This window comes from Ictidomys tridecemlineatus, chromosome 6 (assembly GCF_052094955.1).
Source record: "Ictidomys tridecemlineatus isolate mIctTri1 chromosome 6, mIctTri1.hap1, whole genome shotgun sequence".
In the NCBI taxonomy this organism is placed as follows: domain Eukaryota; kingdom Metazoa; phylum Chordata; class Mammalia; order Rodentia; family Sciuridae; genus Ictidomys; species Ictidomys tridecemlineatus.
Window position 1 is genome coordinate 2979278 of NC_135482.1, and position 18166 is coordinate 2997443.

Sequence of the window (18166 nt, forward strand, 5' to 3'; positions counted from 1 at the left end):
AGGATGGAACCCAGTGTCTCTTGCATGCTAGGCGAGCGCTCTACCTCTGAGCCACAGCCCCAGTCCCCCCCAGTGTATTTGTGACTGGAATAGTAAAGATAAATATATAACCCAGGGAGACACCACGGACAGCCTAAGATCCACTGTCCACTCTGCGGTGCATGTCATACAATAAAAAGCACACACTGGCTTATTATGTTTATATCACATCAACATTCCTTATCTATGGTACATGCTAATATTTTAATGCTCATTTGTCCTTTAGATTTTAAAAGGGGTGGAACTGAACAGTCCTGCGGTCCCTGGCAGGCCTGATGTGGGGACCCAGCCCCTGCACTGGCCCCAGCCCTCATCCTGGACCACAGCCCTGTCCCTTAGTGCCCCCAATGCCAGGTGGGCCTTGGCTCAGCTCTGGGATGCAGGGTCTGCTGGACAGTCATCCCTCCTGGGGTCCAGGGTCAGAGGTGGCTTCCTCGGAACTTAGGGCCTCTCAAAGGCCCAACCTGGACATTGCAGAAGCCTGGGGTCTCTGACTTCTAGGAGGAGGATATAGATGTGCTTGGCCGGCCTAGGCTGTGTCCCACATGCTGGGGACACCTGAGGGGTCCTGGCCCGGCTCTCTTCCCAGGACCAGCTGGTGTGCTCAGGGCCAGACCCGTAGGCCTGTCTGGGGAGCTTGATCTAGGGGCTGGGGCAGGTCCCTGGGTCCTCTAGCACGTAGCACGCAGTACGAACCCAGCTGTCCCCAGGTCCAGGGGCAGGAGCCACCTCCTGAACCATGCAGCCTGGCTCTGACCACCCTCTCACACACACCAGCTGAGCACAAGGCCACCCTCTGAAGTGGCAGCTCTGTGCCCCTGCGTGATGGCTAGGCAGGCCCCTCTCTGCGCCCACGGGAAGGGGAAGCAGGCGTGCTGAGTAGAAGGCTGGCTTGGGCCTGACGTCCCAGAGCTCCCCCTTGCTGCTGGCCAGGCAATGCAGCTGACCAGAGTCCCCTTCCACAGCCCACATGTCCACCTGACACCTTGCAGTCAGCCGAGGCCCAGCACCGGAAGTCAGGAAGGGACGCGGGGTGAGCCAGCTGTTGCCTCTTTCAGGAAGCCACCCTGACTTCAGGCCCTCCCCCGGGCGGCCCTGCTGTGGTCCAGCTCTCAAGGGGGGCTGCCTGTGTCGCTGGCTGCGCCCCCAGGCCTTGAGCTCTGCAGGACAGCACCTGGCTGCCCTGTGGTGTAGGTAGCATGAGGGAAGGTGGCGTCCCCTGGACATTCACGGTCAGCTCGGGCAGGCCTGGCTGCAGGCCCAGAGGTGGGCCCTGAGCAGTGGACAGGGTGGGGACACTGTGATGAGCAGGAGAGCTGGGGCGGGGGGCAGGGTGGACGGACACTGGTGCAAGGAAGGGGTCATGGGCAGACAGCAAAGGGAAGGGCAGAGAGCGCCCCAGGACTCAGGCCTGGGGTGGGGGTGTGGAGAGACAGACAGGTCCAGGGGTTCCAGGGTCCAGTCAGGCACCAGGGCTGAGCTGCTGACCGCGGCTGCGAGGCGCTGCAGGCTGGGTCTCTGTGCTCAGCGCGCCTGGCTCAAAGGGGTGTGTGCAGGGTGAAGGATGTACTGGGGCCTGGGGTGGGTAGCCAGGAGCTCCAGACAGCTAGCCCCCTGGCCCTGGAGGCTCCCTGCCAGTGACCCCCCAGAACCGTGCCCTCCGCCCCTGGGCTTCTGGAATGAACGGGCCAACTCCAAATCCTGTCAGAACAGCTTTTATTGACGTCCTGGCCCCAGGCAGCCCCACTGGCCTGCAGACCAGGCCCCCTCAGGGCCTGCGAGCGGGGTGGCCCTGCTGGGGGCCGACGTGTGTCTGGGCGCCTCAGGGAAGGCAGTAGGTTGTATAGTTATCTTCTGAGGGGCAACATCACTGCCCTGAAACCACACAACCTACTACCTCACCCCGCGGGCGCCCCAGCTCACCCTGCAGGAGGGCCGCCCGCCCCGCCACCCCACGCCCGCCCAGCCTGGCCCGTGACGCGTGGCCACCGGAGCTGGAGGGCCGGGCAGGCGCAGGGCAGGCGCAGGGCAGGAGAGAAGGTGGAAACCACGCCTCGTCAGGAAAGGCAGTGTGTCTGCTGGCCGGCCTTGGGAGGCCCTGGACTTGGGTCTCACTGTCCACCCCCACGCTGTGCCTGTGGGCACCCAGGGCTCAGAGAACGCTCCTCTCCGCTCGCTTCCCACTTGGCCGCCCCCACCCCAGGGGAGGCCCGACACTGAGGTGGACGGGCTGCCCACCCCAGGTATGTGGGCGGACTGCCTGGGGGTGGCGGGCCAGGCTGACCCTCACTGCCCCCCGGCCTAGCCAAGCCTGAGCTGCCAGCCTGCAGCTCTATCCGCTGCCCTATCGGCTGGAGCCAGGTGCAGTCCAGACCCTCCCCAGGAAGGCCTGAGCCTGGGCCTGATGTGGGGCCCGAGGGAGGCCGGGCCAGCTGCGCCCAGTGGGCGGCAGCAGCTGTGAGCCCCTCTGCCCTGGACAGGTCACAAAGCATCTCCTTCAATCCCCATTTGTCCCATTTTGGAGGAGGAAACCGAGACTCAGGGGAGGGTGCTGAGGGACCCATCCAAGGCCATGCACGCGGCCCCCAGGCCTGCTAGCCCTCCCACTGCCCCATGCCCCAGGCCCTCCCAGCCAGGGCGGCGTCTGTCCATCGCAGAGATCACAGCCACTTCAGGAAAGACAGTAGATTGTATAGTTAACCCACAGCAGGGCAGAGCCCCAAACTATACAACCTACTACCTCACCCCAAAGGGCGGTCAGTCTTGGCGCCGAGTCGGACTTCGGGCTCCCAAGGGCACCTCCTGTGGAGGGGAAGAGAGCTGGGGAGGGGTCAGGACCTGCTGTTGAGGGCACAGGTGCCAGCAGAGGGCCTGGACTCTGAGGTCGCCAGCATCACCAGGCACAAGAGGCTTCAGGAGACCAAGTGGAGGGACAGCAGAGCAGAGGGGCAGCCCAGGGGCTCTGGTCACAGGCAACTGGATCACTGCCTTCCGACAGGAGCAGCCACACGTCCCCAGGGATTCCTCCTGCGTCGGAGACACTGGGAGGAAGGGGTCACTTGCCAAGGGCCAAGTGTCCAAGGGTGCTCGGCAGCTCTGCCTGGCCGAGACCCATTCCCACACACGGCCTGGACTGCTTCCTGCTGTCACCAACCGTGTTCATGACCCAGGGCCTCGGGCTGGGCAGTGCCCAGGCCGGCAGCTCCCCTGGACAGGTAGGGGGCCCTTGTCTTACCCAGAGCTTCCAAAGACAGCCTCGAGTACACTGACCACAGCCACCAGTGTGGCCGTCACCTCCCCAGGGGACCCCGTGGGGAGGCTGTGAACAGTACTTCTGCTAACTCTTCTCACAGGAGAGGAGGCTGAGCCTGGAGGTCGTGTGACTCTCTAAGGTCACACAGCTCCTGGTGACAGAGCCCCTGGAACATTCTGCTTCCAGCCTAGAAGGTGGCACTACGGCTCTGAGCTCCCTGATGTCCACGCGGTCTTGAAAACTGCCTCAGACCTCCCTCAGGCCCCTCCTGACAGGCTGCCTCCTCCAGGCAGGCACCAGGCTATGCCACCCCGTCCTCACAGCCCTGGTGGGGCTGGGACCACCCACCCCACTTCACAGTGAGGCAGCTGAGGCTCAGAGGGTAGGGTCTCTGGCCCCAGATGACAGACCTCAGGGGCAGGCAGGCTGCTTGCTGTGCTCAGCCACTGCTCTCTGGGTGGGCCGCGGACACTGTGCAGCTCCCCACCCCAGGGGACACCAGAACGAGTCCCCGGTGCCCATCACAAACATAGCACTGGGGCTCAGGTCCAGCACTCTCCCTCCCACGGGGCACAGCCAGGAGGGCCCCATGAGGTGACGTCTAGCCACGGTGGCAGACACCCATGTTCCTCAAGGCCCGGGAAGGAGGTGTGCACAGAAGCTGTCCCCGGCCTCAAGCTTGCACCCCTGGGCTGGCAGACAGGGACGAGGTCCCGGAGATTCTCCTGGGGTGGCTGATGGTCCGCTGGTGAGCAGTCTAAGCACGAAGTCTGGGGGCATCTTGGCACTGCCCAGCCACCAGGGAGGACACTGGCTCCCAGCCCAGGGCCCCACTTGGATGTCTGAGAGGGACTAGAGGTCCCATCAACCGCCTCCATCTGGACCCCACGGAAGGGAGGTGGAGGCTGGCCTCGCCTTGGGCTCTCTCTGGGACTTCTGAGCCTCTGCCGCTGAGGATTTGCAGCAGGACTCCAGGCCGAGGGGCTGGCTGAGAACCTGGCCGCCTGCTGCCCCGGGAGTCCGGCACAGACCCTGTGTGCTGTGATGTTTCCGGCACTTTCTAGGCCACATTCTGTTTTGCAGGACTGGGGAGGGAACCTCGGGTGCTCTACCACTGAGCTGCACCCCTAGCCCTTTTTATTTTTTGAGACAGGGTTTCAGGCTGGCCTTGAACTTGCAATCCTACTGGCTCAGCCTCCTAAGAAGCTGGGATTACAGGTGTGGCCATGGCGCCCAGGTGGGCTGCTCTTAATGAACAAGCAGAGCTGGACACACGTATGCGTGTGCCCCCTCATAGACCCAGAGCCTGCTCCTAGCCTGCACCTGCCTGCCTCCCGGGGCCTGGGGTCATGCAGAGCCCGCAGCGCTCACCATCCACAGCCGTGAGATGGTGGGGGACAGAGACAGACCCCTGGCCCACCCTGGCCACAAGTCCTCTCCCCTGGACCCCAGCCCAGCCAGGCAGCAGCAGACGGGACTCAGTTTCCCTCAGTGGCATTTCTTCTCGGTCCAGGTGAGACTCACCTGTGTGGCATCCCAGGTTGGCCGACAAGTCAGGAGAGGTGACTGGAGAGTATCGGGGTCACACTGGAGGGCTGAGTGGTGGAAGGGCAGAGAGGGGGGCTACCTCGGCACCTTCTGTCCCCAGGGCTCTCGAGGCTGGGCAAGCCTGCAGAGGGACAGGTGCACACAACCCCAAGCTGGGGACAGTGAGTCCTCAGGGTGCGACGGAGGCGGAGCTGAGGGTTCCTCTTCCATGTGGACGCTCTGCAATGTCTGGTCTGACGGGGAGGCCAGGAAGAACCTGCAGAGACCAACAGGGTCCAAGGTCACCATGTCACGTGCATCACAGGAAGATGACATGGGTCAGCTGAGGAGTCCACTCCACCAGAGGCAAGAAGACAGGGGAGGTGCAGTTCGGGCCAAGGTTTGGCAGGGGGACGAGGCCCCCACGCAGAGGCCTGAGTCGGGGGCAGGGAGAGAAGAGCCAGAGCATCTGACCCCGGCCCCCCGCAGCAGAACCTCTGTGGCTGCCGACTTTCCTAAGCAGGTGGTCAGAGGCCCCCTCACTGGGAGGAAGGCCAGCTGTGGACAGCAGCAGCTGCCTGGGAGCCACCCTCGGCCTCCTTGGTTGCAGAAACAAGTGGCAGGCGTCAGCCTCTGGGGGTGTGGCCTCCCCTGGCCGCCTCTTTGAGTGTCACCTCACGGACTCCTCAGCTAGCTGTCTCTCACCTAATGGCACTGCCCACCTGCAGACCAGGATCAGATGGTCTTCATGGCCAGCCCTGCACTGGACAATGCTGGGTCAGAGGTGACCAAGTCCCAGCCCTGTCCTCGAACAGCCAGGGCCGGGCAGCCAGTGCTCCTGGGCCGGGGGCAGCGACTGGGAGCGAGGCCTGTGAAGGGAGGAACTGCCATCCCACTTCCTCTGCCCACTCCGGCCAAAGTGCCCTCACAGGGCCAGTAGGGGTGGGAGGACGCTGAGACAAACCCCAGCAGGAAGGGACGTGGGTAGCCCTGGGAGAAGCCTGGGCAGCTGGGGGCTGCAGGCCTGAGCCCGGTGCGCTGGGTGCACACCGAGGCCCAGACATGGGCCAGCATGCAGACCTCAAGCCAGGTGGCCTCTCTGAGCCTGGGTGTCCCCGGCCCATGGTGACAGCAAGATTAGGCCATTTGGTTACTGAGGGTGCAGGGAGGATGTGGAGGTACTCCTCTCCTTGAGCGCCAGCCTGCCTGCACTCCCCGACGGCCAGGCCGCCCGTCACGACCCACACCCTCTCCATGAGCCTCTGCTCCTTCCCACCGGGCACCACCAGCTCGGGCTCCCCTCCCTGCCCTGGACAGGCCTCCCTGCCTCCGGGCCTTTGCCCTGGCCTGTCCCTCTGCCAGGAGCTCCTGCCCCTTCCCACCAGGCGCTGTGCTGCTCAGTGGGCTCTGGGCCTGCCCTTGCCTCCTGGGCTGCAGTCCCGAGGCCGACAGGCAGGGCCTCCATGGACGCACTCTTCTCCTACAGAACCCTGCTGTGCTCTGAAGCCAGGCACAGACACTGTGGCCCCAGAGGGCTCCCTGCACTGCTCTGCCCCACCTAGGGGGCTCACCCAGGGTCCAGGGTCCTCAGCCAACCACACAGTTTGGGACAGGGCCTTCACCGCTGGGTCTGGGACCTATTGCTGGAGCCATTTCTGAATGAGAGGGGGAAAGACCTGCTTCCAGGCCGGGGGCTGGCATCTGCTGGGCCTACCTGCCCAACCCGAGTGTGACCATGGGCTTCGGGCCTTGAGGGGCCACAGAGACTTCTACTTTGTCAGGACACCAGGGAATGGCCTGAGACAGACCAAGGGGTCCTTCCCTGCCAGCCTGGGCGCGGGCCTGGAGGGATGGGCGTGATAGCACCCCTCGGGAGAAGCCGCCTGGAGCGAGCGTCAGCAGACGTCCTGCCATCTGCCAGCTCCCAGCTCCGGCTCCGGCCCTGCCCTGGCCTGCAGCGTCTGGCCGTGGGCAGGGTGCCGGGCAGCCTGGGAGGGGGAGGAGCCACACTGGCTGGGACAGGTGCGCCGGAGGCCTCCATGGGCAGGTGGCCCTTTCAGGGCTGAGCGGACGTCTGGAGCGAATGAGGCAGACAGACGGTGTCACCCTGAAGTCACCTCGGGCTTGGCTCAGGGCCACTTGGAGCAGACCCGACCCCCCTCCGGCAACCCCCCCCTCAGCTGCCCTGATTAGGTTTCTCCCATAAGGCGGCCAGTGTCTGCTCAGCTAGCCACTCCAACAAAGGGCCTGGGGAGGAGCCGGGAGGGGTGGCTGGGGGTCAGGCGGGGGCCGGTCTCCCCACAGACGTGGCCCACAAAGTTATCAAGTCAGCACACCCCACAGCTCTGCCACTCTGGCAGGCCGGGGAGGGCCCAGAGGTGGCCCCACCCACTGTGCGCCGGTCAGGCCTGGGACTCGGGCAAGGGAGAACTTTAAAGGGTCAAAACTCAGGCCCCAGCCACATCTTCTTGTGAAATCTGCAAAACAATCAATAATGCAAACAGGTCCGTGGCATAAAAATACCTGATTTAAATAAAGCTGGGCCAGGCATGCTGGCCTGGCCTCTGGCCTGGGCCGCCAAACAGCTGGACTGTCCTGCCAGGGCTGTGTGCAGGGGCCAGCAGCCTCGGGCCCACCACAGGGCCACAGTGGCCAACATCTGGACTTCTTCGTCCCCAGATTTCCCTGGCCCTGAGCACCCCGCGCAGGCAGAGGAGGGTGGCACTTCCGGGTGGAGCCCCTGCCTGGCACCCTGAGTCAGACCCGAGGCCTGCCCTCCTCGTGCGGCCGTCTGCAGCCTGGTTCTCCTCAGGCCCTGCCCGCCCGGCGGCCCTTCTCTGGGGAGCTCCTCCTGCCAGGGAGCCTGGGCGGCTGAACTCCAGGAGGCTCCAGGCCTGCTGTGGCACGTGGACAGCGATGGGCTGGGCAGCCGGGCGGCGGAGGGCTCCCATCGTTCTGTCTTCAGCAGGTCTCCCTGGAGGGAGGACCTGCGCCACCTTCCCTTTGGGGTGACAGAACGTTCCATCTGGGAACTGCAGAAGTGGAGCCCAGGAAGGGCTTGGGGAGACCCCACAGGGTGCTGGAGAAAGGCCTCAGCTCTTCCTCAACGGCGTGGGGACCCCAGCCCAGCCTCCCAGGACGTGGGGTGCTGCCCAGAGGCGGGGTGCCATCCTTTGGGCACTTTTCAGCATCCTCCCTACTTTGCGGGGAGCTTCCGCCGACTTCTGAGGGCCTTCTTGTTAATGGTCACAGGCAAGCAGGGACGGGGCCTGCTCCCTTCCACCTTGGGAGAACCAGGCCTTGTCAGGCACCATGGCACACGCCTGTCATTCAGCTGCTGGAGGGGCTGAGACAGGAGGGTCACAAGTTCAAGGCCAGCCTCATTAACTGACAGAGGCCCTAAGCAATTTAGTGAGGCCTTAGTGAACAGTGCCAGGGACGCCTCCGCTCGGGGGCCAACCTGGGGTGAACCCCCAGTACCCAGGCTCCCCCCCCCCCCGCCCCAGGTCCCCGCCCAACGTGCTGCTTCTGGTCGGCCGGGTACGGGGAAGTCACAGGATCAACACACTAGAGAGCCAGGAGCAGGCTCCGAGGACGTGCCTGCTGGCTGAGGTTGCTGGACACACGAGCTGGGCAGGGACAGGGGAGGCTGTGGAAGCTGGTGGCTGGGGACAGCTCGCCCCACTTGGCTCATTCTAGAACCTCAGCAGCCCAGGGCTTGCCTCCTCCAGGAAGCCCCAAGCCTGTTTCCCCAAGGATGGGCAGAGCCTGGCCCAGGCCAACAGCCCGCCTGACCACTGCAGGACCGCAGCATTGGGAACTGTGTCTGGCCAGGGAGCCCCCAGGTCCTCGGCCAGGTCAGCAGTAGGAAGGGGCGGGTGGGGCCCGGGTGGGGCCCAGAGGGTACTCTTCCCTCCCCGCTGGATCCTGAAGCAAACCTGCCCCTGCTGCCCAAGCCTGGGGCCCTCCACGGCAAACATGTTCTAGAACCGTCTTCCCAGCCACCACTGCCGGGGACTCCCTCTGTGGCGTGGCCTCAGGGACTGCTCCTGGGCTCTGGTCTGCGGCCTGCCTCGGGGTGGCGAGGGGCTGGCGGGACTGGGTGAGGGGCCAGGCCTCCCAGCCTCCCTGCCAAGCGGCTGTGCCAAGCCTGGGGTGGCCATGGCCAAGGCCGGGCAGGCGGGGCTGGTGCTGGGCTCTGTCCAGGCCACGAGGGCAGGCAGTGAGCAGGGGTCTCCCTCCCTCCCTTCTCCCCTCCCAAGGACACTGCCCGCCGCAGTTACAAAATGGCGGAGGGCCGTGGCGGCCATTTTGTGGAGCCCTTGGAAGACAAAGGCAGCCAAAGCCCGGGGGCGGGGTGGTGGGCAGGGGAGGAGCGTCACTCCGGAAACTGCTCTGGGTGGCCTGGCCAGAGGGAGTGGGGCAGGCTGGCCCTTTCTGGAACCTTCATCCTGCCCAAGACCCTGGTCATCCAGGGTTTCCAACGGCTTGTCACTCCCTTCAAGAGGCTCTGGGTGATCCTGGGGTCAGGGCACCTGCCCAAGAGCTTGCCCACCTTACAGTGGAGGCCCCCCAACAAGGGCAGTGAGGCCTCGCCATCCTGTCCTCCTAGACCAGAAGTCCTCCTCTGCCCAGACTCAGAGGACAGGTCCTCGCTGGCCTAGGCAGAGCCCGCCCCTGTGCTGGCCTGCATCCCAGGGCCACCTGGGCCAAGCAGTAACTTCCCCCTGATCCCAGTGGACCCTGGAGCAGCCAGCAGGGCTGAGGTGCCAGAAGTGGTCCAGTTGCCACAGTGGCCATCCATGGGTGCCGGGAGGGCCCCCTCCCCACCTCCTGTGGCTCCAGCCCCAGGGTGCGTTGGAGGCCTGTCCATGTGGTGAGGTCCACTGTGCCCAGCACGCCCAACACCAGCAGCTTCCCAAGTAACCACCCACCGCTACTCTGTCCCCCCCTCTGGCCTCCAGGGAAGAAGCCCTCTGCTTCCAAAAGCACCAGTGTGACGCCCACCCTGGGCAGGGCCCGGCAGACGTGGGCGCTCAGTGAGGGCCACAGACCGCCCCAGGGATGAAGCCCGGGGTGGGTCTGTCCTCCTGCCCCTGCCTCTTCACCTCTGGTCTCCATGTGTCTCCACATCTTACTAGAACCCCAATGGAAAGTCGAGTCAGCTCGAGGGCCTGGTCCAGCCCCCTGACCACCACTCATGGCCCGTGAGAGTGAAAACCTGGGATGGAGAGCAACCCCACCTCACAGGCAAGCAGACGAGGACAGCAGCAGGACCCTCAGAGGGTGACCAGGCCAGGGGCGGGCACACACCTAGGACCTGGGCCTCTGACGGGACCCGGGGCAGAGCCGGGGCAGAGAGCAGGAGTGGAGTTGGAAGGAGACCAGCTTCACCCTGGTTTTCTTTTTCAGTCCTGGGGATGGAACCCAGGGCCACTGAGCCACTGAGCCACATCCCAGCCCTCGCTTATATTCTACTTAGAGACAGGGTCTCGCTGAGTGGCTCAGGGCCTCGCTGAGTTGCTGAGGCTGGCTTTGAACTCGCAGTCCTCCTGCCTCAGCCTCCTGAGCTGCTGGGATGACAGGCTGGTGTCACCACAGCTGGACCCACTCCATTCTTACAGGTGTGGTTGCCATGGTGACAAGGTACGAGGGCAGGTGGCACCAGGCCACAGAAAGTGCAACCACAGCTGTCCTGAAACCTCCCAGGCAGGACAGCACAGTGGCCTCCAGAGTCCACTGAGGAGGTCTCCCGGGCACCTCTCCTCAGTGGGGGTGGATGGGCCTCAGAGCCTCGGGCTCCTGGGTTCAAATCCCGCCCCTGGGGATCCGGCAAGTGTGAGCTTCCCACCCCAACACACCGGGCACTGAGCGATGCCCACCTGCCCGAGGCCAAGTAGCCACCGGGAGGGCCAGACCCTTCTGAGCAGGGGACTCTGTGAAGCCCACATCAAAGAGGGCCCCTGTCCCGTCCCCAGGTGCGTTTTCCCAAGGGCACCTTGCCCACCTGGCCTGGTGGCCTCCGCTCTGGCCCAGGAAGGCCAGTGAGCGGGGCGGGGGACCCCTGGTGGGTGCTGGAGGAAGGCTCTGCTCCTAGGGGTTCCGCCGGGAGCCAAGAGCAGGGGCAGGTGTCCTGGGGGCACCTGCGGAGCACCTGCTCCCCCCCAGCCCGCCCTGGGCACCTGAGGCGGCAGCCCCCCACCCCCCGTACCCTCAGGTGTGAAGGTCTGTGGTCTGCTGCTGGGGCCCCCTGGGCCACTCCCCACTGTAGTGTCAGAGCCTGGTCAGCCCTGTGGCTCTCCAGGGTGGGTCACGCTGGGTGTCAGGCCCACCACCCTGGGCCCCAAGCCTCGGTGTCCCGAGCCCCACATCTGCCTCTAATGCACAGGAGGCCGGGAGGCTGGGGAACCGGGGACGGGGACAACTCCTACAGAGAACCAGCCAGCACCGGGACTGGGTGGCCCCGTGGCCTCGGCCCTGCTTCCTCCCACTCCACTGTGAGTAGGCCCGGGGTCAACACTGGGGCGTGGTGGGGCACGGCAGCCCGGGCGCGAGGGATGGGAGGGACAGGAAAGGGAGCCTTGGGTGGGGGACCAGGCCCAGAGCTGTCTGCCCCAGCTCTCCCTGCCCTGGCCAGTTTGGGCAGCCTTCAGGAGAGCGATCTCCAGCCAGTCACGGTCCCTCGCACCTCCCACGGCTCCTCTCACCCACGCTGGTGTCCCAAGTCCCCAGGGCTGCAGGCAGGCAGGGAGCTGGCTGCTCCCCGCCTCCTGAGCCTTGGCCTCTGAAGGACAGGCAGGGACAGTGAGTCCATCCCGAGGGTGTCAAGGCCAATGGAGAGGTGTCCTCAGCCAGCAGGAGCAGGTGCCCCCAGGGGAGGGGGAGAGGCCCCCGCACCCTCCACACAGCAGGCCCCCTCCCTGCATCCTGCCCCCCCAGGCTGCCGCTGGTGGCCTGGCCCTGCTCCGACACACAGGCCTGGGGCAAGCCCGCCTCGTGAGCTCACAGAGGCCCAGAGGGCACCGCGGTCCCGGCCCAGGTGGACTGCTCCAGCTCGTGTGGGGCAGCCTGGCACCCTCCCCATAGCCCCCAGGAGACGCAGTGGAAGGACACGGTCCTGTGGGGCGTGAGGAGGCCAGCCCTGGCTGACCCCCGTGGCCACCGGTTCCCCTGAGGCTGGATCCTCCAAGCAGGCCCAGGGCTGGCCCCTGTGGGCTGGCTCCCCAAGGGAGGGGCTGGCGAGGGCACAACCAGGGCAGCCTCTCAGCAGGCAGGTCCCCAGTCTCAGCCACTAGGCAGCCAAGTGGCAGGGGGACCTTAGCCCACTGAGTCCTGAGCAACACTGCAGAAAGGCCAACTGCCCTGTGGTTACCGGCCCCAGGCTACCCTGGCCATTACAGAGCCCTCAGGGTGGCCAGGGCTTAGGAGATGGTCCTAGTCCAAGGTCCTGGGTGAAACTTGGGAAAGCCCTCAAAGTCCTGGAGACCCTGGTCCCTCAGCTACGGAGAGGGTGGCAAGGGGCAGGAGCCGGGCAGGAGCCAGCAGTGAGACCCTGCCACGGGCGAGAAGGCCCGCCCTCAGCGTCCCTGCAGGCCCGTGAGGCTGCATGCGCCTGTGTCACAGAGGTGTCCAGTGTCAGGACTGCCCAGATGAAGGCAGTGGTGTGCAGAGGACCCCGATTTCCATCAACATTCAAAGTCCTGCACTGACCTGAGGTGGACAGGTGGACAGCCTCGGGCTTCACCTGGAGGGGTCAGAGGAGGGGCTGAGACCTGGAAAGAGAGACATGGGATGAGTCTTGGGGCAGCCCAGAGTGTGCCACCTCCCTCCTGCGCACCCTGCGCCTGGCCCTCTCTGCCCTAACCCCACGAGGCCCGGCACGGCTCAGGAGCCACCGTGTCTACGTGACTTTGGCCAAACAGGGACTCAAACATGGGTTCCTGGGTCCACCCCTTCCTGAGATGCACCAGTCAGCAGCAGGGTGCGGCTTCAAGGATGTGAATTTGGGGACCAAAGAGATGCAAGTTCACAGTCAGGCCCAGCCAAAGCCTGCGTGGCCCTCTGTGTAGGTCCTAGGGTTGGGAGCTGAGCCTGAGCTGCCCCAGCTGGATCTTCTTCCCTGCCGGGGCTGGATCTGTGGGACTCTGGAGCTGGCCTCTGGAGCTCAGCACCGGCCAGCTCCCTCTCGACACCACCATGATGTCAGTCCTCCCCAAATGTCACTTCAACAAGGAATGTCTTTCTCTCTTTGCTTTGGCTGCTAGGAAGCTCAGAGCTGAACTCCACCAACGGGGAGGTTTCTAGGTCTTCCTTCAGTTTTCCCTGGGTCCCGATGTCCTCTGTCGTCCACTGTCTTCCTACCCTGTCCATGTGGTTCCAACTGTCCAGCAAGAACCCCTCCACTCCCTTCCTCCCGTGTGACTGGTGCAGGCGGGGTGTGTAGGCTTCAGCTCTGCAAGAGGTGGGGGAGGCCTGGCTGGCTTGGAGCGGGGCTGGGCGCCGGCCTGGCTACAGCTGGTCCCTTCTTTCCTCCTCTGGAGGGAGATGGAGAGGGCCAGATTCCCTCTTCACAAAGGAGAAATCAGAATCCCAGGGAAGGGCCGTGACCCCTCAAGACCCCAGAGCAGTAAGCGGGCGGGGGACAGGACCGGGGGGTCTGACTGTGGTGCTGTGGCTTAGGCCCCTCCCGCAGGCCAGCCACCACCGTGGGTCCCCAGGGCTCACGGTGCCAAGCCTGGGTCTGGGCGGCCGTAAGGACCGACTGCGCGGAGCTCTCTCCGCGAGCGGGGGGCTGCCCGAGAACCCTGAGCTCTGCAACTGGCCGACACAGGCCCTCAGCAGGCGGCTCCCCTGCCCTGTCCAGGTGACATGCAGCGGACCCAGGGCCACCGAGGGGAGCCACCCAGGTCCTGAGTCCTCCGAGTGGTGACCACTTCCCATCTGGCCACCATCCTGTGTCCTCGCCGGCTAGGGGACTTCCACACCCTGTCCTCCCAAAGCCGTGCTCCTGAAGCAGGCTGGACAGCTAGGGACCAAGACCTCCTGAGGTCAGCTGAGAGGGGAGGCCAGGAGAGAGCCAGGGCCGGCCAAATGTCTGGGTGGCTTTCCGTGAGTTATGAACGCCCGACACCTCTTGGTGCTGACCGCAGGGACCATGTGGCTCCCTGGGCTTCTGCACCGAGGTCACAGGCACTGGGCTGGCACCCCCAGAGCTCTGGAGGAGGGGAACCTGGGGCTCGGGCCGCAGGACACTGGGAGGTGGGCGGGGTGAGTCTGCCTGCAGGGGGTGGTCACACAGGACAGCTCAGTAGAGCCAGCAACCCGGCCTCCCTGTCCTCCCAGGCCCAGGTCCCTGCCCGATTCCCTCTGCTTCAAGGAGGCTGGGCATCACAGGCCACAGGACGGACACGCAGCAGGCCAGGGTGTCCTTGCACTGTCCCCTCACTCCTGTCCTGGGGGACGTCCCCTCACCTGCTGGGAACTCTGGCAGGTGGGCCTGGTTGCGAGGGGGGGGCCGCAAGGGCAGGGCTGGGGCTGGAGTCCCTTCTCTACCAGGACGCCCACTCCCGGGCAGCTTCTAGCCAGAGCACGCCCCTCCCCGCCCCGCCTGGGGCCAAGATGCAGCTACCTGGGCCACGAGGGGCTGGACGGTCTTCCACGGCCCTCGGTGGGCTTCCGACCTCCGGGGCGGTACTCCAGGACAGGCCACGTTCTGTAAGACACAAGGAGACCGGGGGTCAGCTTGGCAGGTCTGGTGGCTCAAGACAAGATTGGGGCAGGGTCAGCTGGGGGTCCTGCCCCCCCTCAGTCACCCTCTTTGCTGTGACTGTGCAGAGGCCCAGCGATCAGGAGCTCGGCAGGGAGGACCCCACGGAAAGCCCTGCTGGACCTGTCCTTGGCCTGCCTGACCCACACTCCACAGCAAACCCCAGAAGCTGGCCCCTGGAAGCCCAGCCATGGACCAGGAGGCCCTCCTGGCCTCAGAGGAAGGGGTGGATTGGCCTGGGGGTGCCTGCTCCTGGCTGAGCGGTCACTCTGGGGTGGTGCTCAGGGACACCACTCCTGCTTCACTCCAGCTCCACGTGGCACTCTCCGTGGCTGGGAGTTCCCCCCATCACAGGCCCAATTCCCAGCCACCCTCGAGGTCCCCTCCTGTGGAGCCCTCCTGCGTCAGGGACCTTCCTAGCCCTAGCAGTAGGCTATGGGTCCCTCAAAATCAGCTCTCACACGTGGTCCTGGCCACCTCCCCAGGCCTGGGAACGCTGGGGCAGGGACCTCACTTACACAGCCAGGTGTCCTGGGCCAGCACAGCACCTGGCCCGCACCTGACAGAAGTGCCCCACACGCTCCCCGCTCTGGGAACACCTGATATTTGGGGCTTCTGAAGTGAAATGGGACCTGGGATCTTCCCCAGTGGCCACTTGAGTGATCTCTGTAAGCCAGTAAGAAGCAGAGCAGGACTGGCCAGACACCAAGGCCCAGGCCATGACGCCCCTCCCTGCCCGCACACCTTGGGCTGAGGCCTCTGGGTGGTGCCCGCTGCTTCTCTCTCCCCCTCTGAGCTGGGCAGAGGCTCAGGGACCCTGATTACAAGAAGGTGTGGCCAGTCCTCTCGGGAGCACTGACCCTTCCTAAATCCTGTCACCTGAGGACGGGGGTCCACTCTCCTGCCGACAGGGTCAGGGTTGCCAGAGGAACAGAGCAGGTATGGTGGGGTCACCAGTCTCGGTGCCCACTAGCTCCCCCCACCCTTCTGAGCAATGTCCCCAGACTCCTCGAGTCGGATTGGCAGGAATCGTGAAGCCCCAGAGGCTGGAGGGACCCCCTGAGGGCACACAGCCCCTGCCTGATGGCCAGACACCCCTCCCCTCCCACCTGTGGCATGGCCAGAAGGAATCCCCTACCTTGGGGCCCAGGGGAACAGACACCCAACTTAAAGAGCCGGGCCAGCTGCCCGCCCCAGCCCAGCTCACCTCAGCTGCCACACCTGTGCCACCCGGGAGGCACCTCCATCCTGCAGCCAACAGCACAGCAGCCTGGGGCCCCACCCAGGCGAGGACCCCGCCCAGGGCTGGCAGAGCACCTACCCCCAGGCCGGCAGCGAGGCCCCGCTCTGTGGAAACAGTCTGACTTACAGTACCTCGACCCAGTTGGGCCTCTAGGCTGCGGGGCCACGGCTGCAGGGGACAGAGGCTCTGGGGGTCTTAGCACCGTCCCTTGGAGACACAGGAGTGCAAGGGTCTGGGTCCCAGATGTGGAGCACTGTGACAGGCCCCAACCTCAGAGGGGCACAGACAGACTGTCCCCAACAGCCAAAGACTCCAGCCCTTTCACCTGCTCTCCCCACAACTCAATGCACAGCAAGCCAAGTGACCAGTGTCCAGGCAGGTGGACGCCATCTCGTGCCCTGCCTGTCCTTCCTCACCTGTCCTCCTGTCGCTGCCAAGTTTCAGGGCTGGTTACTGGGCCCCGGGGCCTCCACTACCTGGTGGGAGAGCCCCTCCCCTCAGGGTCCTGAGCCTCCTGCAGCTGCTCTCAGAGCCTGCACCCTATGCTCTGGTCACTCGTGTGACAGAGCCAGTCCAGCCACGTTCATGGTCTGTGGCCCATCAGGGTGGGCACTGAACCTGGCAGACCAGACATGCAGAGTCCTGGAGGCCTGTCCAGCTTCAACCCAGCTGGGTCCTTGGCCCTGCCCACAGGGTCCATCTATAGCATGGCCCATCGGGTCTCAGATAGACCGGCCCCTTCCCCTCTCTGGACTTCAGTCTCTTCATCTATAAGATGGGACATGTTCCCTTCTTAGGTTTACACACAGGGTCAGAAATGAAGTACACTCCATGCCCAGCCACAGGGGGACTCCGTGGTCAGTGGCACCAATCCCTCAGGGATACTTTGGGGACACATGAGAAGTCACCACAGACTTGGTGCCTGCAGAAGTTCCTCCCCAGCCTCTTTCACACGGCTGATGGACTCTGGCCTGGCCTGTGGCTGGAGGAGTCTGGGGAGAGCTGCGAGGCCCTCTGGGGACACAGGCTCAAGGACAGCAGGCCGCAGCCAGGTGGACTCTGCTGAGGCAGGCCCTGGGGCTGGGAGGCTCTGAGTGGGGGCAGGTCTCCATGTTGGCCGAGCCATGAGCTCAGACCATGGGGCAGAGACCCCAAGGACTCAGTCTCGCCTGGTCCGCCTGTGTCCCCGGGGTCACATGGAACAGAATGTCCCTGCAAGGTAAGTCCCGTGAACACCCTGGATTTACATGGGCAAATGCCATGGGATGCACAGGGACCAGCTTTGATGACACTGTACCAGATGCCCAGGGCCTTACAGGGAGCAAGTCCCAAGTCAGGAATGGGCTGGTCACACCCTCCCAGGTCCCATGTCCAGCAGACACACAAACCAGGGCCATGTCCCCAGCTCAGCCGCTTGATGGGGACCAAGTAGTCAATGGTGTCAAGGCGAGGGGAGTGCAGTGCCCCCGGGTCAGCCTGAGGGGGCCTCTGAGAGGACGCAGAACCTGGAGCCCAGCAGGCCGAGCAGAAGCCTCCAGGCTGTGTGGCCTTTGAGCCCCGCCTCTCTGAGCCCCAATTCTGTGTATCCAGGGGGGGCTGTTGACTCCTGCAGCACGGCACAGATCCAGAGGTGACAGAGAGACGCTGGCATGTGGGATTCCCAGCAGCTGCCTGGCGCACAGTAGGTTCTCACTCGGGGCAGTCCCCTGCAGCACTGCACTGACTGCCAGTTGATTCTGGAAAGGCCAGCCCAGCCAGACAGCCACACGCCGCCCAGAACGCTCTGCTCAGCTCATCGCCAATGACGTTCTCATCCGCGATGGCAAGATGACAGCTGGTTCTCAGGCAACTGGGAAACGCAGCCCTGTTTTCTCGAGATGTCACATGCAGACCTGACTCGGAACATTCTAGCCGCAGGAAGGAGACCAACGAGGGTGGGCTCTGTGGTCATCGAAGCTGGCCTTCAGCTCCGGGTGGCCTCTGCTCCTGGTTCAGGGGCAGAACACACCCGGGGGACGGGGCTCCCTGCCCAGCCACATGAGCTTCTGCACGTTCTGTCGATGGCTCTCCTTGTGGGGAGAACACGCAGCGGCACCTGGGTCTCTCGGCTCCAGCCGTCCCCTCACGGCAGGAGGAACGGGTGCTCAGTGAGCAAGATGCGGGGAACAGAAGCAAATGTGGGCCTCCTCCGCCCAGCCGGGATCACAGCGCAATGTCACCCGCGGACATGCCTCCTCCGCCTGCCCAGTGTGCCAGGCTGGACAGCTGCATGAGTGCCACCAGGTCACCGTATCACAACTGCCTGGGAGAGCGGGCAGCTGCTTCTAGGTCTTTGCAT

At 64.6% G+C, this 18166-nt stretch overlaps 1 protein-coding gene across 1 annotated transcript in view; it reads right to left on the minus strand.

Moving 5' to 3' along the window:
• Window positions 1-1738: 1738 nt before the first annotated feature.
• The window catches only part of LOC110599092 (uncharacterized), a 33521-nt gene continuing 17093 nt past the window's right edge, over window positions 1739-18166 (minus strand). Inside the window, exons 4-6 of the mRNA XM_078052448.1 lie at window positions 14448-14531; window positions 12530-12591; window positions 1739-5096 (exon numbers count right to left, since the gene is read on the minus strand). Of these exons, the coding sequence (XP_077908574.1) occupies window positions 4916-5096; window positions 12530-12591; window positions 14448-14531 (327 nt within the window). The 3' untranslated portion in view covers window positions 1739-4915. The remainder of the gene's footprint in view (window positions 5097-12529; window positions 12592-14447; window positions 14532-18166) is intronic.